Source organism: Corvus brachyrhynchos, unplaced genomic scaffold, assembly GCF_000691975.1.
Source record: "Corvus brachyrhynchos isolate BGI_N302 unplaced genomic scaffold, ASM69197v1 scaffold7, whole genome shotgun sequence".
NCBI lineage: Eukaryota > Metazoa > Chordata > Aves > Passeriformes > Corvidae > Corvus > Corvus brachyrhynchos.
The window spans coordinates 3,341,134-3,366,269 of record NW_008239054.1 but is presented as its reverse complement, the minus strand read 5'-3'; the positions used below and the strand labels follow the sequence as shown (position 1 = coordinate 3,366,269).

Sequence of the window (25,136 nt, the reverse complement as noted above, 5' to 3'; positions counted from 1 at the left end):
CTTTTTTTTTACCCTCCCACTGCTTCAGTCTGTTGATCAGCTACTTGATTAGGAGTATGCAGTATTTCTTCTGTTTCTACTGAAGAACTACATAAGGACTGGGAAGCAAGACTGGTGAATCAGTGAATGTCTGATGCTATAGAAGCTCATGACATGTAGGCTTAATGAAAGGTACAGGATTTAAGGCAGGAATAGGACCTATGCTGTTTACAGCCAACATTTTGTACCTTTCAGAAATGGAATTTTATTTTCTGTGTTCCTATCTAATGCTTACAAACAACTTCATTTGCTGCATACTAAATATATCTTTCTATGCTGTAGATAGTTTCATATTTTCTGTGAATAGAATACTCATACAGCTAATGCAAAAGTTCTTCCTTATACTGAACCAGCAAGACACTTTAGCTATGTGAAATTGTTCCCTTTACCTTAATGGCCACAAATTTCTCTAATTCTTATTTCTTGATAATCATTAAAATGCCATTCTGTTAGAACTTGAGCTGAGAAGTATGATGGGCATTAGGTCCTTGGATCCCACTAGAACTCTCCTCACCTTCAAAAAAGTACACAGATTTAACAGCATGACTTGCAAGGTGGCCTCTTAGTGAGGCAGATTTTTATTAACAAAAGATTATGTTAAAAATTGAATTGAAAGGTTAGTCTAAAAATTGAATAAATTTTTATGAAACTTCTCAAAATATTTTTCCTAGCTTAAATCCATGTTAAAACTTCCAGCATACTTAAAGGTTGCTAAGAAGGTTCTGTGACAACAGAAAAGCACACATGTGATGTAACAAGTAAAATTCATTACTGTTTTCTGTCTAAATTTAAAAAGAGACTATTAGGTGTACTTAATTCTTTATCTTTATACTACAGCTTTTCAGTATAATTGAGAAGTTTGGATAAAATAATTTTTGTGGCAATTGAAAGACCAGTGCTTCAGGCCAACAAAAATATCTGTACACTTCCTTTTATTTGTCTACTGGAGTAGTAAAACTCTTCAAGTGGTGTTCTGCCAATGGGGAGTGTGTCAGACATGGCATTTATCATTAAATCCTTGTGATACATGCTTTATATATTTCAAGAAATTCTGAGTTAAGATTTCACTATGCTTTCCTGCTTTATTTTACATAACTACTTAGAAGCAAGTGTGGTGAACTGACAGAAGATGAATTGGTTCCAGTATGCAAGAGACTCAAATAACAAACCCACATCTTAAAAAGAAAATACTTTTTAAATGCTTTAGTACTTACAGGGAAAACATTCCTGAAAGATTGCAATCAGTTAAATGTTTTTCAGTGCTTACTTAAAATCAAGAGGCAAAACTTTTTTTCTCTTGAGAGTCTCACTGGTTTTCTAAAAGAGGGTCTGAAGCCATAAATTCTCTGAACTAGCCATGAAGTGATTTGCAAAATGCAGGATTGATCTCTGATACATGGCATTTGTAAAATGCTGTCTAGAAATAAAAAGAACACAAGGAGAATAGATTGACTATAGTCTGTAGTTACTTCCCAACAGGACTGTTGCTGTGAGCAAGCGAAATGTTGCCTGTCTAATTATACGTTGAGATGTCAAAATCAGTCATAATTTAGAGGAGCTGGAAAAGATGAGTGATGAAAACTTCCTTTTTTTCACTGAGGTGCTGTGCTGTGATAGCAATTGACTCAAGGTCTCATGTTATCTTCTCCTATTTGCTTTGCTCTCATTCCACTATCTTCCCATCAATAACTAGATTAACTAACCAAAGCTTTCTCTTGTACAAGATCTTGGGAAAAACATGGGTGACACAATTGTGTTGCACTTGTGTCTCACTGGCACTTTGGCACTAAGGTTACTTGTAAGAGTTTGCACCGAGACACACAAGTTTTGTATTCTGCTGCCCTCTGATCCTCCTCATTGTGGCTTCATGTTATCATCCAAGCAGGAGTGGATTTAAACAGCAGTACCAGCAGCTCCTGTCCCATCACAGCTACTTTCTTTCCCCCAAGAAGGATCACTGTTAACATCTTCAGTTTCTTCTGAAAGACTATCAAGAATATGCTTTTTGCATACTGTGGTGCTTCAAAGAACGTTATTGAATTGAAGCCTTGTGCCAAGAGTTTGAATTCAAAGAATGAGGGCTTTTTGCCTTTTTATTCCCTTAATGGAATATTTTAAAGTATTTTGTTTGTCTTAGGAGCTCAAAATCTGACTGGAAACCTGGAAATATGTTTATCTGTATAACATGACAACTCGTATATACAAAATCTTTACCACTCTAGACTTAAATATTTCATTAACATTTCGTTAACTTGTTAAAATGCACATTTTGCAGTTTGGAATTTCATATGGTCACTGAGGTATTTTGGCCATCTCCAGCTCAAAATCTACTATATGCTGATTTGTTTGTTTGTTTTCCTCAATGTATGTTTCATGTTTAAGCTTGAAATAACTTTATTGTTGTTTTATAACCTTGTTTACTGTTTCATCCACTTGTATGTGTTGAAACATGGTGTTCCCTGCTGTTACAGAATGAATCCAGAGAGCATATTGTTGCCTTCAACATGTTAAATTACAGAGCATGCAAAAATCTTTGGAAATCTTGTGTAGAGCATCACACATTTTTTCAGGCAAAGAAGTCACTACCTCATGAAAAAAAGATATTATCACATTATTGGACTCTGGGTTCTAGAAATCCAGCAAAGTAAGTATTGTATGAAAGCATGTTTTGCTCTATGATGGGAATGGGAGGATTTGCTCAAGTTGGAGTGGCAGAGTTCAGTCCTGTCCATAGCTTTGTCCCAGTCTATATATGAACCATTTGAATAGTTACACAGTTGTGGTTTAACTTTCTGCAATGTGTTCTCCTTACAATAGCACTTTTCTTATAATTGCCTCAAAAGGTGTTTGAATATATGTTTTACTGCTATTTTTTCAACTTGCTGCTTCAGTCTGAAGTGTAAAAACACTGAAAAGGAAAAATGTCATGTAGCTAATGATCCGGTAAGAGAATTTGCAGAACAGATTTGTTTTGAAATGTTTAGCCATTAGTGTCATGTACACATTCTGTTTAATATGTTAGGGCAATTTCTGGAGTGCATCATACCAACCACTTATTACTGACATAAAGATGAAAACCCTTTTCCCATTCAGGTATTCAAGATACCCCTGTTGTGTCTCTTCTAATCCTTTATTTTCCTCATTGGATTCTAGTTACAGAGCTGGTAGTTTCCTGGTGTTATCTAAGATCTAGTTACCCAGAAGTAATTCTTTAAACCTGTAATTTTCCTATATGAAGCTGGGATTATTCCTCCCCATATGCAGTAACTGGGTCCTATTTTCATTAAATTTAAGTTGCCAGTTTATTGTCCAGTCACTTAGCATCATAATGTCCTTCTCCATTTCTTTGCAATTGGCCTTTATTTTGGCCATCCTGTGTGACTTTTGAAGTGGGAAATTTTACTCGAGTAGTTCTGCTCTTTTATCTTAGGGGCTTTTAGACTCTTTTGATAATTATCAATCACAGTGATTTCTTCCATTATGTTGATTTGTTCTGTTGTTAAATTTATCAGCAATTAACTACAAAGGTGTCATGTCCTGCTGTTGTCTCATCCATATCCCATCCCAATTCACCCACCCCACCCCCAAAAAACATTCTGTAATGAAACATTAAAAATATTTCATGTTAATAGTGAATGAAAAAGAAAGTCTTGTGTCATTATCTTCTCTAGATATGAGATTATGGGGGGTTCTTTGACCCTTTGATGATCTATAGACTCTCTAGAAACCTGCTTTTTCTCATGATTTTTGGAGAAGTATTTTACTGGTTTCTTTTTGTTCATGGGTAATGTGATTTTATGAGTTTTTGTATTCCCTTAAGAGTTTAACTTTACATTTAATTTGCCAGACTGATTCTCTCTCTTCTGTTTGGATAAGCTTCAACTTCTGAATTATGTCAACATACTTCAAATAGATTTTCAGACTTTGGTGGTTATCTGGCTTTTCACACTCCTATGTCTCTTTTGATACTGCAGAAATTGATACCAAGTGCACTGGTATTTCTTGGAAATGAAGCAGTTAACCCATGAGGGCTGTCCAACAGTAGGAAGTCGATAAAATGTTATGTTTCATGCTGGAGTGTAATTCCATGTTTTCACCTAGTACTAGGTCATAGCTAGATGATCTGGTTTCTAGATCACAGAAGACCAAGTAGTTGTATGAACAGTATTCTAATTTTCTAACTTTTGCAGATCCCTATTTTTAGAATTAACTCATTTATGGAGTGCTATGACCTTGTTTTTCCAGTTGAGGAGGTGGTTCTCTCAAAGTTTGCAGGATTGTCAGGTCCTAGAGTCCTTTATTTCTTTCAAATTTGCAAAGAGATTCAAAACCCTGATCATCCTACAGATGTATATATAGACACAGGCATTGCACTGCCTTTGTAATGGTAATAAAGAAAACAGTATGAGTTCCAAAGGGTGCCTGTTTAGTATCATTCCAATTTTTACCAAACATTTTATTTTTGACAAATCTGCTGTTACAATTTCTTAATGGTCTGTAGCATACGGGACAGTTCTCATTGTTGATCTGAGTTACTAAGAAAGAACTCTTTTCAGGAATTTCAGTACTCTGAGGCATTGTCTCTGCTGAATTGCTTACTTATACTTTTAAGAAATCTCCAGGGGGAGAATCAGTTATAGTGATACCTTCCATCAGCTTAATGATAACCTCTGTACTAATGCATTCTTTGGCCTTATTTATACCAGCATTAAATGTGAATTTTAGGATCTACATGAGGAAGAAGAAACTCAGCAATCATTGCTATGAGAGACTGCTAAAGTCCATAAGAAGCAACAGTAATTTTGAAAGACTTTGAGTAGTTCCTATGAACTTGGTCATTGTCACTCAGCAAATTATTTTCTCAAAAGAGTCAAGAAAAAATATGACAAAGTCACTTCTGAAGTTATATTTCACATATTGAAAATTTTCACTTTCCTACTTGTTTATGATTGCAGACAGTTGTAAGAGTTTCCATGCTCCTTTTCAAGGATGGCTCTGAACTCATGTGGAAGCTACACAACCAAAAAAGAGATTCTGCATTCTCCCTTGTGAAAGAGAACAAATTTTTGCATTGTATAAATCAAACACAAGCATGCAAATCAACCCACAAAACCAAGTGTGCAGACAAAGACTCCACTGACCACATCAGGCAATCCTGGAGGTTTTAAGATCGACTCGTGGTCAATAATTCTTTTCATGGTGCTGCCATCAGCTTTGAAGGGTGCTACATTAAGGTTTTACCCTCTTAAGTATCACAGGTTTTCCTATGGAATTTGTGGCTTTCATGTACTATGTTCTTCTACACTTATGCAAGGCAGATAGCCTAGCATTTATTGCATCAGTTCAAATAGTTGCAGTACTTGAGTACAATTTCTTATTTGCACATACCTGTGCCCTTCTTGATTCTCTTAGCTTAGGTACTAGTGGCATTCCATTTAAATTAGGCTGCTGAGTTGTATAAATCACCTGTAAACCTTGTTCTAGGAGCAGACTGAATCACATCTCCCAGATCCTGAGAGGTAAATTCTGGACTGAAGGCTGAATAACCTCTCCTAGGTGCATTCTCATTCTGTGTTGAAAAGCTAAAAATGTATCTGTATTTTTCACCAAGGATAGCCTCAGTAATAGACGGGAGAAAGGAAGCATCAATTCAAGATTGTACAGGCCATTCCAGAAAGGCTTTGGCAGCTTCCCAGAATGTTTGCCGAGAAATATGCTGATATTTGGCATCTGAAGGGCAGCTACTTGAAGTTCAGGAGATTATTTATCTTCTGTGCCTTAACTGAAACATCTACAGAACATACAGTATGAGTGCTTTTGTGGTTAGGATTAGGGATTTAAGATTAGAGTTAGGGTTTAGGGTTCTGGCTTCCATCACATGAGTTACGTTGCACTTCAAGTTGTTTGTATTGGAAAATGCACGAACATCCACTTGTAAAAAAGAAAAGCTGATTAATGTGGAGTTCTTCACAATGCATTTTTCATAATGCGTCCTCTTTTTCCAGTCTTTCCCTCTGCTCCAACTGTGTAAGTCTTCTCTGAAAAACTCTCTTTCTGAAGAAGATCAGAGTAGTTGGTGCCTTATCATTGTATTCAAAAGTCTTAACAAAAATAAAATGAGTAGTATAGGCAAAATCCGCTCCTGAGCTGATGGACTTTGTTTGCTAGGCATGAAAACATACATCGGTAGCTGATTTTGATATGTAGGTGCTTCATACTAAGTTTTTCCTCTGTTTTCTTTACTGGGAGAAGCTTTTAAAGTACATTTAGAAGATGAAGGAATTGATTTCCTTTAAAATGGGGAACAAGATATATGAAATACTTCAGTATATATGAAAAAAAGTTATGGGTTGCTTTTTCTTTTACTTACATAAGCAAAAAGTAGTACAATGCAAAGCATGCTTAAGGTTTGATTTTAGCATAATAGCCACAGCTTAAGTAAGGCTTTTTTTTTTTTTTTTTTTTTTTTTTTAATGCTATGTAAAATTTTCAGCTCTATAGTAAGGTCCTTAACATAGTCTGCTATCCTACCTGCCCATTATGTACAGCTCAGGGCTTAATGACCCAAAGGTGTTTTTCTCCATAACTAATAAATTGTTTCTTCCATGAGAAAACCTAGGCCTGTAAACTCAAGGATGAGCCGTTTATCTCTCAGCTTGACTTGTGGAATGCTGTAAAAAATGATGCATGAAAGTTAGTTTATCTCCATTTCAGCCTACTTAAAGATTTTCTTTATGCTGTGTTATTTCACTAGTAAGATACTTTTATTGCTTTCCTAGCTGTGTTTCTGGTCCTGATGCAGCCCTTTTCTCGTCAGATTCTTGTCATAAGAAGCAGTCCAGACCTGGAGGTCCTATTTTCATGTCAGATTTTTCTTTAATGATTTATCTCTATAAGGAGTACCTCACTCAAAAGTGGCTTCCTTCTGGAAATAGAGTGTTGTCTGGTGTAGCTCTTAATTGATGAGGTAGCAGATAGATGGGTAAAGTTGTCCTGTGTGCAGTGAAGCTCTTGGTGAATTGTTACTCCTTTATGAGTATTAACAGGGAAGCTCCAGAACATTTTACCTGTATTTGAACTGTGTTTTGTCAGGCACTCAGTTCAGTGCCAGTAGGACATACTGAATTTCCTGTTTTCCTCTCTGTCGTCTTAAACACAATTGAGTTAAAAATAATTCTCAGAAAAAGTTATTTTTACCCAGGCTTGTGATTAGCAATGTAGCAGGGATTAACAATCACTTTTATTGTCACAAGTGAGGGACAGCAAATGTCTCTGTGAGAATGTAAATGCATAAGTAAGGAGGGGTAAGCACAGGGGATGCTTTAAATTATGAAGTTGACTTTCATAATCATACCTTATTTCATTTAAGCTTTCTATGCAAAATAACTCACATATAGTTGTTTTATTGCTTTTCAGGTCTGTAAACAACCAGTACTGCAGAAAAGTGATAGGTGGGATGGTTTGGAACCCATCTATGAGACGATCCTTATCGGTTGAGCACCTAGAGACCAAAAGCCTTCCTTCTCGATCACCTCCTGTTACCCCCAACTGGTAAATCCATTTTCAGCCTTTTCCACACCTTCTAGCCTCCTACCGTTTCTAATTGTATGTACTCTAGCAGGATAATTATGTAGTGTGTACATATATATTTAAACATTGTTATTCTGAGAATATGTATGACAACAGAAGGGTGGATGTCACTTACTTCAACTTTAGCAAGGCTTTCTTGTTGTCTGCCAAAATGTTATACTCGAGTTAAGACATTGTGTTTCTGGATGGGTGGACAACAGGGTAGTTTTAAAAAAAACATTGAAATGGTTGGATGACTGGACTAAGAGGAGAGGTGTTAATGGGTCACACTCTACCTGGACAACAACAAAAAGTAGATGACTAGAGATGTCTCTCTTGGGACCTGCCCTGCTTAATATCTTTATGACATGGAGGAGGCAATGGTGTGCTTGATCATAAAGTTTGCAGATGGCACCAAACTGGAGGGATGAATCAATAAGCCTGGGGGCAGGGCTGCTCTCCAAAGGGATCTCAATAATCTGGAGGAATGAGCCAATAGGAAATGTGTGAAATTCAACAAACACAAAGTCCTGGGAAGTAAGAACCCAGTGCAACAGTATTGCCTGCAGTTCAGCTTTCTGGAAAACCACCAGATAATCTTTACAGCCAGAAGTGATACATGAGCCATCTGGTGTGCCCTTACAGCAAAGAAGTCCACTTCAACCTGGCAGAATTAACAAAATCGTAGATGGAAGGTCAGTGGAAGTGAGAGCCTGCTTTTGCTCAGCATTCTCTAGATTTTATTAGAATGCTGCAGCCCTTTTTGTCTGCAAATACAAGACAAACTGGAGCAAGCTCAGCAAAGACCACGAGCTCTAAGGTATTGAGGAGGCTGGAGCACCTACCCTGTAAGGCGAGGCTGACATAGTGGCACTTGTTCAGCCTGGAGAAGCAAGGGTTTCCTAGATGCCTAGTAACAGCCTGGAATTACTTAGGAGGAGGCCATCTACAGGATGAGGCTAGGTTCTTCAGTATTGCATGGTGGGAGGACGAGGCAACAAGTATATGTTGAAACAAGAGAGGTTCTGTCAGGCTATAATGGAAAAACTGCTTCACCATTTGGACAGTCATTGCCTGGGGAAACTGTGTGGTCTCCATCCTTCAGATTTTTTGAGACATGAGTGGGTAAAGCCTTAAGCAGCCTACTCTGGCCTTAGTTGACCCTGCTTTGAGCAGAAGGTTGGACTAGATAACCCCCATTAGTCCTTTCCAACCAGAATTATCCTATGATTGAAACTTTAAAAAGTTGCATTTTACAGGGGTGAAAAGACCAAATCAGTTCAGTGTACTGAACCTAGCAGTGTATGATTACCTACTATACCATACAAAATGCTTAAAAATTGATTATTTAAAGTGAGACTTATGGTCCTGTTATGAAGATTCAAGTCATAACTGCAATAGGATAGAAATTTTTCTTCAATAAGGTTTTGTGAAATATTCTAATCTTCCTGCATGTGTTTGTGTTCTGTATTTTTAAGGCGGAGTCCTAGACTACGTCACGAAATCCGCAAACCACGACACTCATCTGTAGACAACCTTACAAACGAGATTAGTTATATTACTGAAACAGAGGATGTTTTTTACACATATAAGGGCTCTCCAACATCGAAGGACAGTGATTCAGAATTCTCTCAGAATCGTAGTCCACAGAGGAGGTAAGGACTTCTGCAAACAATCCACTGCCTATTTTGATTTTTTTAAAAGCACTGAATAAAAACCAAAGTGTTGTAGTGTGAAGCAGTCACAGTCAGTTGTAATATTACAATGAGTTCAAGCAGTTTTGTGTTTGCATAAGCTTTATTTTGACCAATTGCTACACTGCAAATGCCATGACATAAAATGGCAAGTCAAAAGCAAACCAACTCTTCATCTCTAAAAAATACTCAGTGGTTGAGCTATTAGTAAAATTAGAGGAACTATTAAAGCATGCCACTTCAAATCTGTATTATCCTGTTCCCTAGCAGCTTTTGCAACCCTTTTCTACCTGTCAAAAACTCTTTTTTGTGGGGAGAAAGAATTAGTGAACTCCTTTAATAGTTAACTCACGTTCCACATCATCAGCTCAGCCTTGTCAAAGGCTGGAAGAGGTATTGCATTTGAGTATACGCAAGAACATCATAATACTAGTGGTCATCCATCTTTTTCTTCTTCAGAGGAACTGTCGATGGCTTGTCTAAACACAGTGTCTGCTTTTTGCCTGTATTCCTTTGTTCTCTGCAGTGCTTTAACCGCTGCTGGGTTTTCTTCCGGGACGTGAAGCACCTGTCTTTGTGCACTCTGATTGTTTGTTTGCTTGTGTATTACATCATATGTGGGGTTACTCATTTCTTAATGGGTAGCTTCAGATTATCACAACATCAACTTCAGAAATAATGTACAAAGTCATTAATTTTTCAGTCTCAAAACAAAAAGAGCTACTTGGAGCTGGGGAGAATGCAGTGTATTAAAATGCAGGTTCCTTTGTAGCATTACAAAAGAAACATGGTTTCTAGTGATGCCTAGTAACTTTAAGGCAAGGTGTATTTTGAGAAGCAATGTCTTATTGGAAGCTGATAGGACTCACCTGCCTCTGTGACAGTGTGCAGCTACTAAATGTAGCTTTAAATTCTGGATTTAAACTGTTTTCTTTAAATTCTATAATAATATTGTTACTACATTACAGCAGAGAGTTCTCAATAAAATAAATGAAAAATTGACATGTTGTATGCATATTTGGAGTTTGTCACTCTTTTGAGTGTATTAAGTATTTTAAGTTTGTCACTTCATTTTTCTATTTTTCTGAATGTAAGACAGCTGAACCTTAATACTATTTATTAGTACCAATGGCAGTAGTAGCCATGATAATAAATAAAAGTGAGGCCTCTAGATGTGAATAGTCATGGATAGGAAACCACATCTGTGCTATGTTTTAAAGTTAGCAGGTAATACACTTTTAGAAGTATTTTCTGAGTAAGAATACTGAGAGGCAGACATAAGAAGAGATGATGAGAGTAGAAGCTGCCATGCTGTGTTTTGTGGCTGGTGAATTGCGTCCTGCCAGCTAGTACATTGTTAGATTGTTTTTATTTTCCTTTTTCTTTTCTTCCCCTGTAGTTTTTTCTCTTTCCTTCCTCTTTCAGTTATCTAAAACCTACTGAGAATGGAGTGGGAAAGCCAGCCTTTATGCCTTTCTTCAGACAGTGAAAAAAGGATGTTCTAAATTTGAAAATAGCACATTCATTTATTTTCTGAGCCCTAAATGACTGTGCTGAATCTGAGTAATATCACTCACTGTGGAGATTTTTACTGTTACTAGCTCATATAAACCATGGCTTTTCTTCTTACATCTTATCCCAAATGAGTTATCGTTTTTTTGGGTATAATAATATTTGATACTGTGCAGGTAAATGAAAAAATGCTTGCATAAATCTGATTAATTAAATTCAAGTTGAGTGTTTTGGAAGAAGAATGAAATAAATGATCCTTTGTTATGTACTGACTGTTAGACTTTTGTGAAGTAAAACAGTCATTAATAATTTCCTTTATAACAATTGAGGTAAAATACAAAGTAGCCATACAAATCAAAAAAAAGCTTTTCTTTACACAGAAATTTGTTAGTCCACATTCCATTTTTTTTCCTTTTGCAATCTTACAATAGTTATGACTTGCTTCACTTCCCTTGTTGAAAGATGTAAAGTAAAATTAAGTATGTATGTATGTAAAATCTTTCTTTATTGATAGAGAGGGAATCTTACGCTCTCAGCTAAATCTGTTTTGTAAGGAAAAAAGTTCACTTTTCATATCATCAGAATTAAATATAGATGCTTGCCCTGGGCTTTTGCCACATGTTGGCAATATTTAAGCATTAACTATAAAACACGTTTTAGTGTACTGATAGATTTTTTAAAGCCAACTTACCCATTTTTGCCATGGTGGTCTTCAGTAGATTTGAATTGACATAATAGAAACACGTTATGGAAAACACCCCAGATTTCTAATTTCAGTATTTCTTTTTCATTAGAGGAGAGCCAAGAGTAGCTTCTCATGTTACTAATGGTAATACACATTGTCTTTAGGGGGCCTTTTTTTTACTGCCTAGCCCACTGACACTATTAAAAAAGCTGTTAGTTAATGCTAATTATAACTAACGAATAGCTTTGGCATGAAAAATTTCCGAAACATTTTTGGAGAGCTGCTGTCAAACAGCTGTAAATACTGGTATTTAATCACTGAATGGCTATGTCTGTGACTTCAAATATTAATAATAATAATCCTGCAACAGCTCGATTTCTGTAAAGTAAACACCAATTTAATTTACTATTTCTGAAGCAAGACTGTGCAAGCTGCAGTTAGCATGGAATATGGCTCTTCATTTATTTTTCCAGCTGCCATCAGCATTTCAGGAGTGGGTGATAGTCTTTCCTCTTTTTCACTTTTTTATCAAAAGACAAGTGGTTTGTTGTTTGAAGGTAGGATAGACCTACCTTCAAACTGACCTGTTATGATAGAGTGCTTTTTGAGGCAAATCATAGATAAAACTCATGTACAAGCCTTGCTATTTACCTAATCCTGCCGAGGCACACTCGGAACTTGATGGGTATCGGAAATGTAGAAGCAGCCACTGCTGGCAAAAGTACATTTATTTCCCTATACAGTTTTCTTTTCCTTCCTGACAATACCAAGTATATTTATTTTCTTAATAATCAATTTTCTTCCTTGCTCTGTCTACTCTCACATAGGAATCAATCAAGTTCTACTTTCTTTTTATGAAACAGTACACAATTTAGAAAACAAATTATGTGGAGCAGCTCTTAGTTTAGAGACCATAAAACATAGCACTTGTTAATATTTCTTCTTCAATTTCTTTTTTACCGTTTCAACATGTCATCATCCAGAACTATGTTTGCTGTTAAAATCCTTTAAATGAACATGCTGGAGATAAAGCTCGATAATGTTTTGTCATTTTTTTTGTTGTTTCTCTTAAGGACAAAATAATTGTTATAAAAATGTACTTTGTGTGAACACTGTGCCTTCTAACTGAAATTTGAGGTGTTTCCCATGGGCTGTAACCGGAAAAAAGAAATCTGGAAAATAGCACAAACTATGCACCTGGGTGAACTACAGAAAGCCAGGGCAAGCTTGTGAGCACGGTGTTAGGTGTAGCTTTGTTGCTCCTGCTACCCAGATTATCTAAGGCACTTTCACATTCAAGAACCATTTGGGGCTCAGACACGGTGAAAAGAAGCAGTTTTTCTCTCAGTTTAGTGTCTGCAGAAAAGGTTGGAGCTGTCTATTACATCTGTATTATAGACTGCTCTAATCCCAAATTAACATACATTATCCAGAACTTCATTTGCAGGGCATGAATAGGTTTGCCTATCTAAGCCAAATATCTCAAATCACTTCTGCTTACAAAACCTGTCAGAAAAGACAGTGCTGAAGAGGACTTCAAGACGACTTTTGTTAGGCCCAGGGCCCCCCAGCCTTTGTGAGGAAGGCCTCCCCATCAGTTCTTCTTCCTCTTTGTTACCCTGTTGCTGAGCATCTCAGCTCATTGCTACTGCCACTGAAAAATTAGCACTAGCACAGACATGGAGCCCACACTTGGCCTTCTGAAGTCTCATAGGTTACTTTCCCTATTGTACAACACTTTCTTATGGCTTATGGCTGTGCCTCACCAGTTCAGAACAGATAACACCCACACTTGTCCCCTAACTGAATGTTAGTAAGCTGGGGTTTCTTTCTGGAAAGAAGGTGATACATGCAAAGGATTACTGAAACAAACAGTAATTTATTTTGACAGTTCAGGATAATCTTAGTCATATTACCAGAACAGGACCCGTTTCCCCTTTTTATGAGGAGAAGAGCTTATTTTTGATCTTGTAAATTCAGGTTTAATGGCTTGTGCTTTTTAAAATATTTTTAAATTTTTATATCAGCGGTGAAATAGTTTGGAGTTTTAATATAGCTGTTGTTTGTCCTCTTAATGCCTTTTTTCATGTTTTTGAACACACTTTTCTGAATGGGAAGGGTACTTGTTAGGAAGAATATATAAATTTGCAATGGTTTAACCCCAGCCAGCAACCAAACACCACACAGCCACTCACTCATTCTCCCACCAATGGAATCAGGGAGAGAGAATCAGAATTGTAAAAGCTAGAAAACTCACAGGCTGAGATAAAGACAGTTAAATAAGGAAAGAAAAAGCCACACACAGAAGCAAAGCAAAACAAGGAATTAATTCTCTGCTTCCCATAGGCAGGCTGGTGTTGAGCCATCTCCAGGAGAGCAGGGTCCCATCACACATAACAGTGACATGGGAAGACAAATGCCAATGCTCCAAATTTTCCTCCTTCTTCCCCCCACTTTGTATACTGAGCATGATGTCATACGGTCTGGAATATCCCTTTGGTCAGCTGGGGTCACGTCTCTGGTCTGTGTCTCCTCCCAGCCTCCCACAACTTCCTCACCACCGTGGCAGTACAAAAAGCAGAAAAGGCCTTTGTTCTGTGTAAGCCCTGCTCAGCAATAACCAAATGATCTCTATATGATCACCCCTGTGTTCAGCACAAATCCAAAACAGGGCCCTATATTAGACGCTGTGAAGAAAATTACCTCAGCCAAAACCAGCACAGTATTCAAGGTGCTAATGAGAAAAAATAACTGTCTTATTGGCTTGGAAATATAACCTGATAAACCGTGTGGAGGATCTTGTTACCTGAATTGGATTCAGTTTCTCCTGTTCACCTTGTAATTAAATAAACCAAACATGTCTGTTTGGTTTGGAACAGCAGATTGCGTAGGAGCAAGTGTTTTGGTACTTTTTTAGAATAGATTCACTGGCCTAACAGAAAAGATTAGCTATGAAATTTTCTGTTTAACCAGAAAGAAGATTATTGTAAAACATATTTTAAAGTGATAAGGTATAGTAACAGTCAGCAAGAAAAGCTTCCTGACAGGTGAGATGACATAGATCGTATATTTAAAATCATACATTGATAGATGAGATAAATCTGGCAAGTTATTCACAGGTGCAAGCATATGATGCATGAGGAGAACCAGAAGGCTGGGGGAGTCGAGGAGGGGTTGGTCACATTGTTGCCTTGCTCTGCCAAAAGAGGATTATAAAGAATATAGAGCCAACTCTTCTTGGAGATGCAGAGCAAAAACATGGGGTGTTGGACACAAGTTATAGCTAGGGAAGTGCTCAAAAGATAATGGGGCGGGGGGGAAATAACATTTTGATTGTTTAAGCCTTTGTACACATCAGCAGAAAGGTGGAGTTATTTCCATCCTTGGAGAACCTCAAAACATGACAAGGACCCGAATACTCTCATCTAGCTTTGACGTGTGTTCTTTGAAAAAGAGTTTAAGTGACCGCTCAGGTTCCCTTACAACATAAATTATTTTGAGTCTACAATTCTACTTGTTGTAAAAGCAATATATCCCTTCATAAACTTTTGTCTGAAATGCTTGCAAAGCTATAAACATCTTTTAACTTCCGTCGTAAAACTATCTTTTGCTAGTGATACAGATGGAATAATGTGTACACCCCAGATCTGGAGGGGAAGGAAATGAAATGATGAACTAGTATACAAAAAGGAAATTCACTTGCACTGTGCTATGAATTTCTGGAAGTGCACATACGTTCCTGGTGTGAGTGTGATGCATCATCTGGTGAAGGTATTGGACTGAAAATAGATTTCCTGAACGGATGCTGCATTTGTTCAATTCTTTTAGCTTAGCATTTGATAGACAATAAACTGTGGCTGCATGGTGAGCTTTGGTGAATGTGCTATGAGAACACATCTTTAGTTTAACTAAAATATGAATTTTCATGTGAGCAAAATTTTAAAAACTTTACTGTTGATAAAAGTACCCTTCAGATCTATCCAGCCAAGTCCCAGTAGCTACTTTTTGGTAGAAAATTGCAAATGAGTTAAAAAAAAGAAAGCAAACCACATTTGAAACTGTTATTTATCCTTAGTTCTTAATCATACATGTATATGATAATTTCTTTGTTCTTACAAAATCTGTTGAATTTCACAAAATTCTATTGTCCTTGTTTGTGTACTTTCAGCCTTTCTCAAGGAAAATATCCTAATACTAGACAGTGGATCTGAGAATGTTTCAATCAATTTAAGATTAGAATTTTAAGGCTGCTACTAATAGACTTTGGGTTTTCCACCCAAATATACATGAAAATAGTACATGTGTATATTTTGCTTAGATGTAAACTTTTCTTTTTAAATATATATCCTTATTCAAGTGTACTACACTTTCCTTGCCAGTTCAAAAAGCAATAATTTTGCATCCAAATGGAAAGTCTCAAAGTTGAATTGCAAACCTATGATAAGGCAAACCTTGCAGCAATCCAAGAATATGCTGTGTATCAAAATACATGAAATGTTCATGGCAAGCCAGTAAACTGGAATACAGTCAATAGAGGCAATGCAGAGTAACAAAGTATCCCTTTAATGGTGATGGTAGCAGCTTTCAAATGTGCATGATTGGAATTTATAGGAAATCACTGAAAAGCTCGTGTATGCCATGAAGTCCTCAAGTTTTCTGTGCTGGTTCTCTTAATTATGCAGCACAAAAAACTTATGACAACTTACACAGTCACTCTCTTCACAGAAATGCTGAATATTCTGTGTATAAATTTCTCTAAAAAGCAGCAGAAAGGTGTTGCTGCAAGTATCTTCCACTTTTTTTGCTTATGAATAAAAACCCCAGTTTTAATGGTGAGACCTCAGAAAAGAGGTGGTAATGGAAGTGCTGGCACACTCAGTCTCCCCAGCCCTGCAGGTGTTACAATAAAAGAAGCTTTAAGACCTTCAAGAACAGCACAAGGGCAAAACCTACAGATGTTTCCTTCAGTTGTTTGTAAAGGGGGAGTTTTGCTACAGTGCTATTGTTTCAGTTGACCCTTTTCTCTCGGGGTTTTATTCTGCTGTAGTTTATCATCCTCAGTTCTCAGAATAGCAGAATTCCCTGGGAGGTCACACCAAAATGAGGAGGAGGTGTCTTTGCTTAAGACCTTTCCATTCTGTCCTTCTGACAGAAGAGGAGAGTTAGACTTTTCAGGGCAAAGACCTCTATTTAAAAGATAATTATCAATAGATCAACCCGTACTGAGTGCAAGATTGAAATGGCATGAATTTAGTTATATTGTGAAGTGAGGAAGAGAAATTACCTGAAGTTTTGAAGTGTTTGCTTGTTTGCTGCACCAATGGAAAGCTTAATCTCCTTGCAAGGAAGAGCTCTCTTCCTTGAGGAAAAAGTTGAATGGCTGGTCTGGTGAGTGTTATCTCATTGTCTTAAAATACAGTCCTTGTATGTTGTGAAATGAGGAAGATGGCTTAGTAAACTGTGAAATACTGTGTAGCCAAAAAAATATCACTTAGTTATTTATGGTTAAGGTATTTTTTCATATTGCTGAGTAATTAAATGTTAGAAATACTATTTAACTGTGTTACGGTGCAAAATTCTGCAGCTTTAGCATGCTGACCTGTTAAGGACTTTAGGAAGACAAAGCTGCACTGTCTGATTAATTCTTTTAGACACTGAATTTGGTTGCTTTTCTCAGTCAAATATTTGATCACCTTTCTTTCCAATTTAAAAGGTTACAGAATTTTCAGTTAGTCTTTTAGAGCTAATGTGTTTGAATTAAGGTGCAATAATTTAACAAATCTTCATCAAATAGTACTAAGAATTTATATCCCACATTCAAGCCTTCAAAGGTAGAGATAATAAAAAAATTACTGTAAGTTTACAGAAGGTCTATGAATGAAACCCCAAGTTGGGTTTTTTTCTTTCTCAAACTGCCTCTTTCTCTCGGGAAGATAGAGGGGAGATAATATATTGAATCAGAACACTGTGTTGATTTTCATCACGATTCTATGTCTGTAAGTTTTTGATGAAGACTCTTGAAGTGGGTAACTCAGGGCAATTTTGATTCTGCAAATAATTTGGTAATAGAGCTGTAGCTCTTTTGTGGCAAAATGTAGAAAAGATGTACAATTTCATTGTTCTTTGCCTCACAAGGAAATCCATTAGCTTAACAAGAATAAATTTAATGTTTCTTTATTTTTAGTGTGACTTTCTAAGGAAATAATGCTTAAGTCATTGTACAACCTCTCTTCTTCTGTTTCCACTTGAGACTATTTGGAGAATGCAATCAAATGTAATGTAGGAGATGAGTTTTTGAAGATGCAAAGTTTCTCAAGATTAGTGAAAGTCAGTGACTAGGCAGGAAAAAACCCTAAAACTTTAAGCTGACATTCTCCTCTCACTGAGTAATTAAAGTACAAGTTCAGTGTTTGTCCCATTTAGATGTGGGCTGGTCAGGCAATGAGTTTACATTCCCATAGGATCTGCTTACACATGGGGGGTAAAAAGTCTCTGGGGATTGTGGACAAACAACCAGAGATATTAGTGGGTGAGTGGGGGTGGGTGCCAGTGGAGTCAGAAGTTAGGTATGACTGCAATAAAAGGGGAAGAAGTTTAATGTTTTAAAAGTATTAAAAGTACACAGAACTCAAACTTCCAAAATTCTTCAGGGATCAAGCTTCACCATCTCTGCCTCTCAAAGAAGAATTTCTTCATATTGTCAAATTACATGCAAGGGAACTTAACTAGACTGATACTGGTGCTATTTTTACTGTAATTTTGATGAAATGTAGTACATAATTCTTAGTATCAAGGATGATTTAGAGAGCATGAGTTGAAAAGTTAAGTGTATACTGTGAATTGCCTCCTATAACTTGGCAATTCAGCAATTCTGCAGTGAAACTGAACTTCTTCAAATTTGTATATTTCTAGAATGGACTTACACTGCAGGATTTTTGGTCACTGCTTAATTGAATTTGTAAAGCTATTCCATCTGCCTTAAACTGTGCTTTGCAAGCACATTTTTTGTAACTTTTGCTTTAAAATTTGTCTTAGTAGCACAGCTATTGTTTTAATTGATGTAATATCATTTAGCTCGCTGTTTCAGGTGATTTTTGATGAAGCTGCTTGAATGCATTGGAAAATACTACATACTGCAAATTTTGATTTCTTTTCAATTCTAGATTCTTCTCATTGGTGTAACCACTTTCATTATGCTTTGTTTCAAATGCTTCTGTCAACACCTTCTCTGTTCTCACATCATGAGAATAAGCATTGGAAATGTCAAGCTTCTGAAGCCACATGTGCTCATTTCTGGCTGCCTAAACATAAAGATCTTGCCACATTTTGACTTTTTACAAAATACAGCTGGTGACATCTGTAGTCATGATCCACACCTAAAACTTTCTAAAATGATGTACTGTGTCTGGCTAATTGCCTCTGTAAACTGCATAGTTTGGGTTGCAGTTGCAGATGTGTGCTGCCTGTAGTTGGGCTTGTGTCAAAAGCGGAAGTGAGTGTTCAGAGTTGCCCTGGGATTTTTGTTGAGTGTTTCATAAACACCCTAGTTATCTCATTCAGACTTTCACCATAGGGTTAAGTATTCTTTAATTATGAGCACACCTTTTGTCTTCTATGCAGGCTTTTATTTTTTTTTAATTGGAATTTAGTTCTTGTTTTTTGGTAGATTTTACTTATGTTCATTTAAGGTTGTTTTTGTGTTTGTGTGTTTTTTACCAGGTCATCTGAACAAGAATCACCAAAGTGAGTTTTCTTTACACTTTCTCCTATCTCTAGCTTTAAGATAAATAATGAAATACATAACTTAAACTTATTTTTCAAAGTAGTGGGTTTGTATGATTAAAAGACACAAATGTCTTTTAATGAAGATTGTAAAGATTTGTGAAAAAAAAGTAAGTTTTGGGGTCAGGATTTGGAAAGTCTTAAGTTCTAATAGGTTCCTCATCACTATTAACAAAAAAAGTTAGTTAGAAATTGTTGCAAAAGTTTAATGATGATAATCCACTGGTAATTTTTTATAGTGCCAGATGACATTGGCTGAAATATATAATTGTATTTTTCTGGTATTGTTAGATTTCTTTTCTACATTGAAAAATCATTATTTGCTGTAATTTTAACTTGTAAGTGAAATGTTTTTTTTAGAACTATGTTCTGAAAAACTTATTAGAATGTATGTACATACATACACAGTGTTCCTCCTTGCTTAAGATTGACCTCATAGGAAACATAAAAAGTCTTGGAAGCTATCAGATAAAAACAGGATTTTGACAGTGTCATTATAGTTCCCTACTTCAAAGCATTCCGAAACTATTAACAGTGCGATTGAATAAGATGTCCCAAACACTGAAAAAATATTTTCTGTAGTAACTGAAAATTCTGCAAATATTTCATGAAACACCTCGCTGTCATTGCCAAATACACATAGTATAACTGAAAGTCAGAAGTATTATGGCAAGAATTCATCTACTTGTTGGCATCTTTGAGGACATTTGTGTTTGTTCCAATCAGATTTTCACAGGCCGAGACATAAGTGTTCACAGTATTGAAGTTTGCTGCAGTGCAAGTCCTGTACATTAAAAGCCTAAGCTACAGTCCTTGTGTTGTAGTATTACTTCTTCATTGACAGCTAGAAATGGCTGCTGGAAATGGTTCAAAAAAGCTCACTGGTATAGAAAAATACCAAAGCAGAAGTAAATGTTTGAATTTACAATTTTTAATGCCAGGGTTTACTGGGATGTACTTCTGCTGCTTTAATACTGTCAAAATTTGATGTTGCTATACCTGAGCTTTCCCCAAGGCAGATATTTTCACATTAAGTAGTATTTATAAGGATGGAGCAGTTAGTCTGTATGGCATCCATGAGTTTGGTCCACTTAAGGAAGGAGTTTAGTTGTATTAGAGATCTGCATGTCATCCTTTTCATAAGAGGGAATGTAGCTAAATGAATGTTTGTGAAGTCCTAGATCACCATCAGGCAACTTGGCCAATTCCCACATTTGAGGTTTTTGGTTACTGACTTTTGTTATCATTGAATGTTAAAGTTCTTGAACGCCAGACCTGCACCCTAAGTTAATTCTGTGTCCTTTCATGTGGTTATAACTACCTCGATAACACAATACTTTAACTGTAGTTAAATCTTTCATTGTCACTTCATTTCTTGTTTCTCTGACAATTTACCATGGCTTTTCTGCAAACTGCCTTCTCCCACAGGGTAAGGTTGAGATGGCATTCATAAGAGGGAGGAATTAAAAAAAAAAAAAAATGCTTTGCAGGAATGAGAAAGGAATCACAGCAAAAGATGTTTCATGGATAGAATTGGCAACTGAAGTGCATTTCCCTTGCTGCTCTCTCCATGTGTTACTGTGGATTCCTGTAGCACTGCAACAGTGCCTTTCACTGCTAACATCCAAATATTTTGCTTAAAATGGTTTTGCTATTCCAGAATTTTTGTCCATTCTTCCGGATGTCCACTGATCAAATAATAGGCTTAGATTAAACTCCAATCCTGTTTCCCTGCACTTCCACTATAAAGTGGTATTAAATCTTTTAACTCTTAAAATTTGCTCTTTTTAATTCTTAGTTTAAAAATCTGGATAACATACCTTAGTAATATTTATCCTTCTTCAATAAAGGAATGTATTGGGAAACAGTCCGACGCGGAGTTGTCTGACCCGTCTCTCACCTAAAGCCTTGGCTCAGTCTCCCAATGGCGTTGGCAGCATGTCTGGCCCTTACCCATTGGAAGGGGTGGATAAGCAGCTCTTAGAAACATATGACAACGTTGCAAAAAGTAGCTTGACGGAAGATTCCAGTCAGTACTACTGCGATAAGGTATGTTCAGTTGTGTGCTTTTAAAGTCGGAACTAGTAGTGAGTGTGACTTTGAGCTGTGGTTTAAGAATGCACAGAAGTGGTGGCTGTATTTCAAGATGGGCATATTTTAGGCAGTGATGAGATCAGATCTTGTGTTACTACTGGCATTTATCCAAGGCTGTGAGATACGGTATGATAAACAAGCTTGCCAACTGGATTGATTTCTGAAGTGTCCAGCATTCCACAAGCGTCAGGGAAAGTTCCTAGTGAAATAGAAATCCTTACATCATTAAATCTTGTTTCTTCCAAGGATAAAGATCAGCTAACTCAAGTTGCTATATGTCTGAATAGCAGACACAACTCTGCTTTATCCCATGCTGCATCTCTTAAGGATGACTAAACATCATCCTTTTAAGTTCTGACCTGGCTGGAGAGCAGCTGCTCCCTGCTAACCTTATGATAGTGGATCATTCTTCCCCAGCTTGCTCCAGAGGGGTTCTGGCTAAAAGTAGGCCCTTAAAATCAATTAAAACAACTAATTAAAATTAATTAGAAAAGTTATATCATTTTCAACATGTCCATTAGCTGCTGACGCATTTTAATTCTTCTACCATGTGGACCTGTTGCAAAAAACACACCTATTTAAAGGAGAAAAATGAGGGGAAAAAATAGTTACTTCACAGTTCTTAGAGTAGAATCAATTCTACTTGTGCTTCACCTAAGCTTTTAATGACAACAGGCTGAATCTTTAATAGCATTTATAAATTGGGAAGGAAAGCTAAGATGAGAGTAACAATGTTATGACACAGCAACCATAAAACATGTTTGCTGAGATGTATGTTGCTATTTTTACTGTTTAAAAGGCTACTACCATAGGTATATTCTACAACCATATCCACTTCCTATTTTAAAGGCGGATTTATATAGAGTATTTTTGTTCAGCACATCTAAATTTGGATGCACTGTTTTCTAATTTGCTGATACTTTATTTTAAAAATTTGAAGACTTGCTTTCTTTTTCTGTATATTGCAGAATGATCTAATTGAGGGAGATTTACTTTTGGTGCGTATCATACCAGATGAAGAAGGGAAGTTTGGATTTAATCTAAAGGTAAACCAGCTGTCTTTTAGTTATTTTTAAATGCTTTTATCTATAAAGTGTTTTAAGTTCATGTTTATTTTTATGTTTTAATATAATGATTTGGAGAAGACGCTGTATTTTACAGGAATTTCTTATGGACTGAGAGGTTTTGAAGTGGCAGCCTAATCCTTAAGTGTTAAAGCAAAACTTACAGAAATAAGCATCTAATAGTTCTCTGGTTTTCAGTTGCATATATTACGGGCATGGCATATATCCAAGGCACGCTGCCTATTTGGCTGCTGAAATATGAACTCAAAAGCCTAATTAAAGGCATAAGCTTTTGAAAAATTGGACCTCTGTATTATAAAACAATTTAAATAGTTTAATTTTATCCATTAGAAATCACAGTGGAAAGTTGAAAATTAATATATGAAGAAAATGAAAATTACTATTGATAATTGAGTATTGTAAATGTTTTAGATTCCCTCACTGAATTTCCATTTAAGCAGAGTATTGTAGATTAGCCATAATATCAAAATTAGAGCAGAGTTTGATCTTTTCCCCTTGGCTATTTATTGGTGGGGCAGCAATAGAATGTGATGCAAAGAAAGTAAGGAAGTACAGTTGTTTGGTACTTTGATCCTACCAGATTCCTTGCGCACTTGTCACAACATCTAAGAAGACTCTGCCTTGTAAGTTCAAGTGTTAAGGCTTGCTTCAAGCACAAGGTTACAATAAATGTTTCATTTTATCTGTTTATTGCCTATTAAAATGTATGGCCAGAAAAAGACGCCCAATCTAGTTTACTGGAAATTGGTACACTTAAAGACACCACAACCCACCCCCTAATTCTCTATTTACTGATGAAAATTCAGTCCTACCAACCCTGTCTATGATGACGCAGCATAAAAAATTTATATAGAAAGAACAAGAAGTGATTACTCGTTTTAAATGCTGCTTATGCTTAATGATATATTTATGGTTGCTGTTTACTTGCCATTCCTCTAGGGTGGAGTAGATCAGAAAATGCCACTGGTGGTATCAAGAATAACTCCAGGATCACCTGTAAGTAAATTTTTGAGGCCTTTAATCCCTTCCACTGTTACTCCTTCCACCTCTCAAGGGTCTGTACACGTAGAAATTTGCACACCTATAACCAGTATGAGATAGCAGCAGAGCTATTCTCTTTAGGTATTGGTTTAACCAGTCGTTTTAACCAGAGATTAAAAGATCTGGAAGTGTTAGCCAAACAAGATACAAGTAGAAAGTATATTTGTGTTCTCCTGTCATCTCAAAAAGTGCATCCTGAACTGCAAAATTCTTGGTGAGGGGCAAGGACTGAGGATAAGGAACACCATTTACTGAAGAAGTAAATAATTTGGGTCCCTGCACCCTAGAAAAAATAGCTGGTTTGAGGGAGTTGTTGTAGGGATCCGCAAGATTAGGAGCACTGTGAAAAGGGAATTCCAGCAGAAATATAGGCTACTGAATTAAGTTTGTGAAGGTCAGGTTCTTCATGTTTGGTGAAGTAGTTCTTTGTGCAGAAGATAGTAGTAGACCTGTGAAACTCCTTGACAAAGGATGCTGTGGTTAAAACAATTTTGTATGTGGTCAGGAAAGGACAAATACTTGGGGGAGAAAACCTGTTGTTATTGACTATTCAAGCCACAGTAGTCTGAAGAAATCCTTAGGGCTAAAATTATTTATAGGATGGGAGAGTACTTGGTGGGAGAGAGGGAGCATAGAGAGGGAGCATATGTTTACTCTGTTCCTGTTTTGCCATATAGTTTTTGCTTATGGAAATACTTATAGACTAGGTGAAATGTTTATAAGAATCAGTAGAGTCATTTAATTCTTCCATTGAATTGTGAAATACTAATAGGAACATAAAATCTTTTTTAACTTTTTTCTAAATAATTAAGACATAGTTAAATCAGATTTTTTTCACTTGCCTTTTTCCGAACTATATTTCCTAACTCTCATAAAATAATTTCAGTGCAGACTTGTTAGGAAATATTACTGACTTAATCCTAAAAATACAGTCACTCTGAATCTTCTGACTCTTCTGAAATTTGATAAGCAGTCACAGGACTGATATCTAAATTTCGTTATGCAAATCAAGCTAAAACAAATTGCTTGATGTAGTGGTTTGGTCCAAAATACTCATTGCTGTTTACCTTCTGTGAGATAAGAATTAGGAAAAACGCAAAGCAGGTGCTAAACTTGAAAGAATATAAAGAAGTTTATTAACGGACCTAAAAGGAGAAAAAAAAAATCATACCACACCTTCAGAACTCTTCTCCTCCCCCCACCTTTCTCCCTTCTCTCACTGACAATGTAAAAAGACAACCCTTGAGATGTTCAGTCTGTTTATCACTTCCATAATAACCTTGTTCAGTCCATTTAGGAAGAGGAGTCTCTCTTGCCCATGCTATGAAAACATTATCACAACGAGACAGCCGCCCGGGGTTGGTTCTCTGCTTGCTTGTGAGTCCCTTCCCCCGACTTGCAGCTTTTCCCACAACTGCTTTCGAGGGTCCACTCTTGAAGTTTTTTGGGGTACAATTTTAAGGTTGAGCCGTTCAGAAATAAAAGTTCTCTTCACCCATCTCTGGGAACATTTCATCTCTAAGAACAGAAGCCCTTCTCCTTCCCTGGGAGCAAAGGGTCTTCCTCATCTTCATCTTTAGGACTATCTCTGGGAACATCTCTAGGAACTGAGGTTTTCTCCTTTCCCATTTGGAG

General features: G+C 36.6%; 1 protein-coding gene and 1 long non-coding RNA gene across 4 annotated transcripts in view; one reads left to right on the top strand and one right to left on the bottom strand.

The window, feature by feature from the left end:
• Positions 1-25,136, top strand: part of PTPN3 (protein tyrosine phosphatase, non-receptor type 3) — a 165,221-nt gene that overhangs the window by 109,457 nt on the left and 30,628 nt on the right. For all 3 annotated transcript variants that reach the window (XM_017739102.1, XM_017739103.1, XM_017739104.1), the window contains 7 exons: positions 2,511-2,683; positions 7,456-7,590; positions 9,087-9,263; positions 19,219-19,242; positions 21,132-21,330; positions 22,344-22,421; positions 23,400-23,456. In XM_017739102.1, coding sequence (XP_017594591.1) covers positions 2,511-2,683; positions 7,456-7,590; positions 9,087-9,263; positions 19,219-19,242; positions 21,132-21,330; positions 22,344-22,421; positions 23,400-23,456 — 843 coding nt within the window. The remainder of the gene's footprint in view (positions 1-2,510; positions 2,684-7,455; positions 7,591-9,086; positions 9,264-19,218; positions 19,243-21,131; positions 21,331-22,343; positions 22,422-23,399; positions 23,457-25,136) is intronic.
• On the bottom strand, positions 13,668-24,699 carry LOC108447878. The gene is made up of 3 exons (XR_001863579.1): positions 24,687-24,699; positions 19,102-19,108; positions 13,668-13,939 (listed from the first exon to the last, which is right to left on the bottom strand). It is a non-coding gene; the product is annotated as an uncharacterized LOC108447878 (long non-coding RNA).